The 8,592-nt window shown below is 34.7% G+C and overlaps 1 protein-coding gene across 1 annotated transcript in view; it reads right to left on the reverse strand.

Annotated features, from left to right (window-relative positions):
• LOC128986759 (uncharacterized) overlaps positions 1-7,735 on the reverse strand; it is a 36,787-nt gene extending 29,052 nt beyond the window's left edge. Inside the window, exon 1 of the mRNA XM_054407276.1 lies at positions 7,616-7,735. Coding sequence (XP_054263251.1) covers positions 7,616-7,640 — 25 coding nt within the window. The 5' untranslated portion in view covers positions 7,641-7,735. The remainder of the gene's footprint in view (positions 1-7,615) is intronic.
• Positions 7,736-8,592: the final 857 nt, after the last annotated feature.

Genomic DNA, 8,592 nt, shown 5'->3' on the forward strand with positions numbered 1-8,592 from the left:
TAGGGGAATAGGAGGGACCCCTATTCTACTTTCTGCCTTGTTTGAACTGAACACAGAACAACCTTTCTACAATAATCTGGCTGGGTAGGTCAAAGTGCTTGCCTAGCAATCAAAAGGTTGACGGTTCGATCCTGAGAAAAGTCAGTAGCTATGTGGTAGTTGGAAACTGGACCCAGCCACCCAGCTTTTCCTGATCTTTGGGCTTTAAACAAATGATCGTAGCTCATTAGCCAGTAGCCAGTAGTAGTTGTTTGTAGCTTTGATACTGACTCACCTGTATCATTAATCTCGCTCCATTCTACAATAATCCTTCGCTCACATTTGGGTTAAAATGCGAACCTAGGGGGCAACTCGTCTCAATTGATAACTGATCAAAAACGTTAATCGATAAAGGTATACAACACTTTAACAAGCACTTTATACTAGTAAAACTTTGTTTCAATGTACCGGTAGCCACCAAGCCACGTATATAGAGCACGTCATAGGGAATTCCGGCCGGGATTTGAAACAATTCTGGGTGACAACTGGTTGAGCAACCATCAGAGCCATTGAGGTTAAATGTGGACCTAGGGAACATTTCGCTTCAGCTTCTCGTAGAATTTTCCATTCCATTGTATAATGCTATTGTCATTTCACCAATCAGTGGACCAACGTGTGGACGTATTTCACCAATCAGATATTTGCAACTTCAAGGGATATTTCTGGCAAGGATTGACCAAACAGCTCCGACACATCAGCAGACTGTCTCATATCGCACGGGAAAGGCTTTCTTCTCCCTCTCCAGTCTCTTGTTGCTTCAGTTACGCATCACTTTCACTCAACTTGTCAAGTGTGTGTTTGTTGGTTAGTTTGCTGTAGCGAATGTCTCAGACTATAGCCACTCTCGCTCTCACAGCGGCCACTCGAGCTAATGAGACGTTTGTTGAGTGGTCATAGTCCAAAAGGATGGAACTAACTCACTTCCGAAATACCATATCACTAAATTTAGCCGATCCCAAAACAAACAAAGTCTGTTATTCGAAGTCTTCAGCAGATGTTAAGTAGCGTCACAAATGCTTCAACGTAGCAATGCCTAATTGAGTTGCATTTTGACTCGAGCTCAATTCAGTAATAATTCAGTAATCGAAAAAGCAGGACATTTTTGAAAAGGCTAGTTTCCATGATATAAATGTTTCATTTGTACATGAAAGGTCGTATGATAATAGACGTTTAAAGTGATACGTTGTCCTATATTTCAATAAGTTGATTTGATTAACACCAAACATTGAGTAAAATGTAGGCCTAAGTAAATTCATGTTGGACGTTGTAAACAAATGTAAGAACGGATTTAACATGTGTGATGACATATGATTAACGTTGTACATTGTGAGTATGCTTTACATTCTTCATTCTAAGATGTTTGATGATATATGATTAACGTTGTACATTGTTAAATGTGATGTGATGGACACGCTTCACTTTCGTCGCCTCCTGTAGTCCTGTTCTACTTCCAAAGTCTTTGTTCTTTAGTCTCTCCACGAGGAAAAGCTACGAGCACATGTGCCACTCGATCTCTCACTTACTTAGTGTTAACTAAAAATATAGATACCTCACAAATTGTATTGATTCTTAACATATTATTCGAAATAACTTATATTTTGTTCGGATTGTTTTGGTTTCTTAACCTTCTGGTTTATATGTGGCAATGGCAATGGATGTTATTAACTTCTTACATGTGTGTTTAGGGCTTCCTATTGTATCATCCCTTATTGGCAAAGTTATGCTCAAAAGTATTGTTATCTTACAAAATATAGTCATAAGAATTTCAGCTAATACTACTTCATGTTATTTTTGTTACTCCCGTTACAATTAGATGGAAATGTTTACTATTTATGCAGTTTATATTCGTCAGTTTTGTACTGTTGTTAAGGATTATTGGGGAGAATATTTTTACTTGTGTACAAAGTGATTTTCCTCTATATATATATGGCAAGAAAATCATATTGTTATAAGTGGTTGTAGATCAACCTAAAATTGTAATGTATATCAAATTTCGTAATTATTAGTGCAAAATCCCGTCATGCAATTCTAGATAATCTCTCCAAAACTAAACAAGATTTCCTAACCTACAAGTTAAATATTTGCAGAAATTCAGGCAAAAATAACAAACCGGATCTGGTTAAAATCAGGTTTTTGATTACGCTTTAATTTAGGTCGAACCAGTTATCCAGACTGATCATGTCTATATAGACACCTAATGGACCATTTCAAAACATAATGGTTACATTTCAAAATTAAAACAAACGGTCATTCACATATTTATACCAAACAATAACAATTAGGGATTGCAATTGATTACAGCTACTGTAGTTTTTTTTACAAACCTAATAGTTTTATAGTATGAACCTTTAGTATAAACCTTACTCCTTTAATGGGTTTAATATCTACGTTCAAATTGTTGCACAATCCACCGAATCTCTGTTAATTATCGATTTCTCGACGTATTACACTACAATTGCGAATGTTAATTGTCTGTACTAATTTGTTAGATTTAATAGAATTTTTATGATTAACCTTCTTATTTTTCAATCATCGAGTGTTTTGAACAACAGAAGCATTCAGAAGATTTATTTTTAGTAGGAAATGCAAATATAACAGATGTAAATATAATACGAAAGAAAATCTGTTGTTTGTTACATCAATGATACATCACATTACAAGATTTTTTTCCCGTTACACTGTCTCAAAAACAGCTGTCTTACGGATCGTTTTGAGTCCCTAAAGATATCTTTTTGCGGACTAGTCCGTAAAATTTTACGGACTCGAATCATATGGTTATGCCAAAGCTTATCTAAAAAACAATTCAGCTGCTCTGATCCTTTAAAATGCTTCAACAGTATATAAACAAAGTTTGTTGATTTTTTTGGTAAAGTAAACGTTCCTTTTTAATCAAACTGTTTTGGCTATATTTTGTATTTTCTGCTATAATATATGACAATGCAATGAAAAATATTGTTCGTAACTCGTCCTAAAATGATTTTTTGTGACTTAATCGAATTTCCGGACTAGGCAAAGCCTCGTCCGTAAAACACGATATCGTCCCAAAAAAGCCTACTTTAGGGACTAGTAACGAAATCTACTATTATAATGTCTTAAGTTTACCACACTTGTCTTGTAACAGTACTAAATCACCGCCTAGCCCCCGTGAAATGAATATTTTTCAATACAGTACATAAGTTAAATATCAAATACTCCTGCCGCAGCAAACCTGCAAACTAAGCGAATTTCCATATACCAGGCTGGATTTCTACGAAAATATTCCCTAAAAATTGTTAGATTTATTTTCTATTTAAATAACATTAATTTTAAAGAGTACTTAGGTTTGCTGCTACAGGAAAGGTATTGAGGTACTTTTTTAAATTGAAATGTTGATAGCTTAGAATGAAATAAACAAAATTGATTGAAATATATCCATAAACAAGCAAACTACAAAAGCTTTTTATCCTCCATAAGAATATGAGAGATAGGGGACGTACTCCAATGTTGTTAAGCTTTTCTGGCAATAAATAATAAGAGACCATATCAAAGAAGACTCCAGAGACGGATGCTTTAATGCTTTTACAACCCTATCGATGATTGAAAACATTCCATTGACAGCAGACTTTAACGAAGGCCTCTGGGGACATAAAAATGGAAAAGTAAATCGGTCCCGGGCTTAGGTCTTACTTTGCATGATGATTTAATGCACCTCCGCTCCAGACACGGACCCCATTGTTGAACAAACAACAGACAACATTGTTGCTGCTCGCCCTGTTGGACAATACCGGCAGTATGCCACAGTAATTATTCAATCATTAACTTCGCAGTGTTGCTCCACCGTCCCGGGGACATTTCGACATTTCTTCACGACATTTTCCTAGACAGTTTCACAATTAAACAACAGTCAGAGCCTGAGACACCTCCTGTGCAACTGGTTCACACCGGCTTGCATATTGCAATTGACTATATAACCACATATAGTAAATGATATTGCTATTCGTAGTCGCTAAATATAATAATCTCATCTTCATTCATACTTGGCTTAAAATACCTACTCTGTATGGTCGCCATTTCATTGAAAAGTATTAAAAGTAAAAGTATTAATACAACTCTTGATTTATATGAATGATTTCTTAATTTGTATATCTTTGATCAACCCCTTTAGTTGCTAAAACCTTTAATAATTGTTTACTGTGACAATTAAATTATTCAACAAGATAAAGATTGACATCTCCATGTTTTCCATGTTTTAAGAACGTAACAATTTTAAGTTTATCATAACAACTATCGGAGGGGATTTTAGGTTGGTTATAACATATTTGTAAATCTATAAATTAAATTTTAACTAGTTGTGAAAACAGGGGTATTAAATGGAATTAGTTTTTCGATGTGAGGAAATAAAAGTCCCCTTAGATAACGGTGTAGTGATCAACCCTACCATACATATTATTTTTAATTCAACTAATATCTTGAGAGAGTATTACTGTGATTAATATGATTATTATCATTATAAATTGAGATGAGGGCATCACCTAGGTGTGTATTTTAACTTAAATTAATATGAGTGATGGTCAGGATAAGTAGAATGGATTTATAATCTGTGTAGCTTTGTTTACTGACTAAGATCAGCCGATTAGCCAGGATCATGTATTTGCAATATTTTGATTGCTAGACGAGCACTATAACTAAGTGGTTATAGTGGCTGGGTAGCTAAGTAGCTATTGCCAATACACAATTCAACAATGCGCACCTAAGGTAATCAGACAAAACATCACTCTGAGTATGGATTTTATAGGCATTAAATTTGTAATACATTATGTCATATTTAGGCGACTCCATTGTATAACTCACACCCATGGCACAGGAGCACAGGCGGCGACCCAACAATACCGGTGGATAATTGTGAAATTTTCTCGTAAAATATCAATATATTTAGTATTTAGATATGGTCTATTCTATTAGATCGTGAAATCTGTGTGCTAATCCTACGTCATAGATACATTTAGCTATTTAGTAATAGTAGTGGGCCTTGTCGAGTTAAAATTAACTCAGTCTTTTCCTGCTCTCTCCAGTTTCTTCAACTGAACTAAAAAGTGTGGCCCAGGACCGTATGTTGTCCGGGCAAAAATAGTTACAAGTTACGCCACTGTCGCGACCGTCTCTCCATTCTCCAAGTTGTCGCCTTGCGCAAGTCTCTGGGCTTTCTACAAGGACCTCCGACCTCGGTGTAGTCTTTGTCGAATCTGAGCAGGTTCTTTGTTGAACATCGCGCATGGTAAATGTCCACTTGCGTCATATGGTTATGTTCGCTTAACAAGCAAAACGTTCCAGGATTGATCATGAGAAAAGCCAGTACAGTAGCTTGTTAAGGGTTTGAAACTGGTCCCAGCTGAACCTAATCATTGGTCTTAAAATAAAATTATCCTGACTAATGAAACAGCTTATCTTAGTGAGTAACAAATAAAAGGTACAGAGATCATCTCACACCATTCTACATTCTCCTTCACTCATATTTGGGTTAACATACAAATCTAGGTGGCACCACCATCACAATACTTAACAAGTGATTGATAACAAGAGATATACAGGTAAAGAACTAAACCGAATTGGGCTGGAACAAGTGCTAAATTTTCGTTAACAAGCCGTCATTGTTTTATTGTAGTGGACCCTTACCACGAGTGCCAAAGACAAAATTTGCCGTTGTATGTACATATTAGATACGAATAAGGGAATTGGTCTTTGAAAAATACATAGTTTATTATTCGGTTAGCTTAGGAGGTTCTCCGCAATGGCTGTTCGTTCTATTGTATCTACTTTTAAAGTTAGGTCGGCAATCAAGAAGTTTTCTGACTATGACAAACCTCAACAATCTTAGAAAGAAGATTTTACCTCAAATCAACCAACTTCATAATAAAAATATTTATGGGTGTAGTGTGGTGTAAAGTATTAGTGCACTGTGTAAGAAGCTTCTCACGTCTTATTCCAAAAACAATATATATGCGTCAATAATCACTTATATGACCAATCGCATGCTAAAAAGATTAAACTATAATAGTTGAGTCTTTTTACTATGCCCTTTCACAACTGCATTGCAATAATTACAATGCCGTTTACTACAGTTTATATCTAAATTTAAATATTAACTGTAAAACATATCAACTAAGAAAACTTATTATTTTATTCTCTCACTGCGGTTAAGTGTATTTTTAAGTTGTATTTTTGTAAATTAATGCGTTATTATAATATAAACACAAAAAGGTTTTTCCTTTCTAGTAATTTAGTTGTGTTCTACTGAAATGCGTCAAAATGTAACATTGCATGTTCAATTAATGATTAAATGTTTTGGTAATTATATATTTTTGCAATTTTAAAAGCACTATCTCATTATCTGATAGCATAATATTATTTTTTGCCGTTTGGTCGTTTGCTCTTTCAATCTTCAGTCTTTTTTTAATTATCATTGTTATTGTTACTACTTGTTATAATTGTTCCTTTTGTCATATCGTTCTTTTTATTTTTAGACTACCTACGTTATTGTTTTCATTTTATTACTCATTGTTAATCTTTCTATTAGGCTATGTTCTTGCTGTTACCACTTTTGTACCATGTAGCCAACTTGTTAATGCTGTATCCATTTTGTAAACTTGTTAAAAGCGTTGGTAAATAATTAAATAAATAGTTAAAGGTTGTATACTGTATACTCGTACATACTGTACTCCAAGCAATGTTAACAAAATAGTATACTAGATCGCCAAATCGTATTGTACAACAATAACAATACTGGTGTTTCTTATTGGTTTTCTCTAAGTTCCGAGTTAAATTTACCGTTCCTAAATAATATATTGACATTCTTGGTAACGACTACCATCGAAACTGTACCCGCCCGTAGTATTCTTGTAAACAAAACAATTACAGGATTCAGCACCTCAAAAGTAAAAGAAAGCTTACAGAAAAAGTTCTTTGTGAATTGCTTACAAATTAAACTACGAGACGGGACTAAATGTTTTATAACTTTGGAAAAAATTGCAACTTTGACGAAGTGCAGATATAGAGCCGTTTGGACTCGGCCAATAAAAAAACTTCAATGTATAATAAAATTGGAATAAACACGGATGAACAGAAATATTCATGATGTCAATTTCATAGTGTCAGTTTCTATGAAAAATGAAACACGATAAATAGATCGATCCTACACCCTCCAATGTGCATGAACACCAATGACACACGGCTAGCTGCTAATTGATTGCCTAATATACTTCGTTTGATGCATCTTTAAATAACTTTAATCGGAAATGTGGGTTTAATCGACATTTGTAAGTAATGAAGGTGACTAATTTCAACCAAAAAAGTAATTTACACTGAATGTGGGTTTATTATTATGGTAAGTATATAAACTTATTGTTTATATACGTAACCTATTGTTTATACACTTATTGTTTTATATTTATATATTGGTTAACCCTACATCACTATTCTGTAAATCTGTACAATATATTAAACACCACAGCAAAGCACGTTTGGAACAGACAGCACTTTATAAAGCTTAACAAAACCGTCAAACAATAAATTACACAAATGTTTTAAAATGTGCACATACCTTTGAGAGTATCCGAGAGTCGCATATTGCAGAGTATCCAGCATGGGATACTTGTATCACTGAGTCACTATAGCAACGGTCACACCACACTTCACCACTGGCCGTCGAGACTGGGTCTGACGGAGCGAGCGAGGAAAGTGAAATACAAGACAACACAGAACACTGAACACTCTCTCTCCCAGACTCAGACAGGCGGAGGCAAGGCCGTCCAAGGACGAAGGGTTAGAACCAGTTCCTGGGGATGACCTCTCATCTCACGTAGGTAAACAATTGACAAGATGACTTTACAAACGAATCAATACCTTTGACCGTGGATACTGGGTCAACCTTAGACATCTCCTAGTAAAAGTTGTAAAAAGTACGACAATTAATTGTCTTATGAAATTAAATGAAAAATTATATTTTATCAGGCAATGTTAGGGCCACATGACCCTTTTATGGTGACAATCAACAATCATATGTATGTAATTGTTAATATGTATTACAATATGATGGCTTAACAAAGATCTGACAAAGAAACTATCAACACCATGGATTCTGGATCAACCTTTATGTACAAATCTCCAATTAAATTCCATGTTTTTGGCCCCTAGATTACTATAAATGATTATATTGTGTACCTCGTCAAGTAATCCAAATTTTGATGATATGATATGAGGTACATTTTTCAACGTTATTACAACATCAGCAGGGTACACATAACATTAAAGACATTACTGCCACACGCACAAAATAAATAGATAACACGAACGAACATTTTGATAGGCCTATCATGACGCGGACGGTCCCGGCGCAGGTAGTAGACTGCAGTGTCAGACCAAGGCCCCACTATACAGTATTTTTTTAAATTTTAAAAATGAACTTATAATACATAAAATAATAACATCTTACCACGCATTGGAAAATTTAAATTTTCTCAGAGTACATTAAAAACAGTTGACGATTTCTTCTTCGTATATTCTTCCCCACCCTTGATT

The sequence above is a fragment of the Macrosteles quadrilineatus genome, unplaced genomic scaffold (genome assembly GCF_028750875.1).
Source record: "Macrosteles quadrilineatus isolate MER2022 unplaced genomic scaffold, UCM_ALF_1.0 Scaffold_1__1_contigs__length_201487025, whole genome shotgun sequence".
Taxonomy (NCBI): Eukaryota; Metazoa; Arthropoda; class Insecta; order Hemiptera; family Cicadellidae; genus Macrosteles; species Macrosteles quadrilineatus.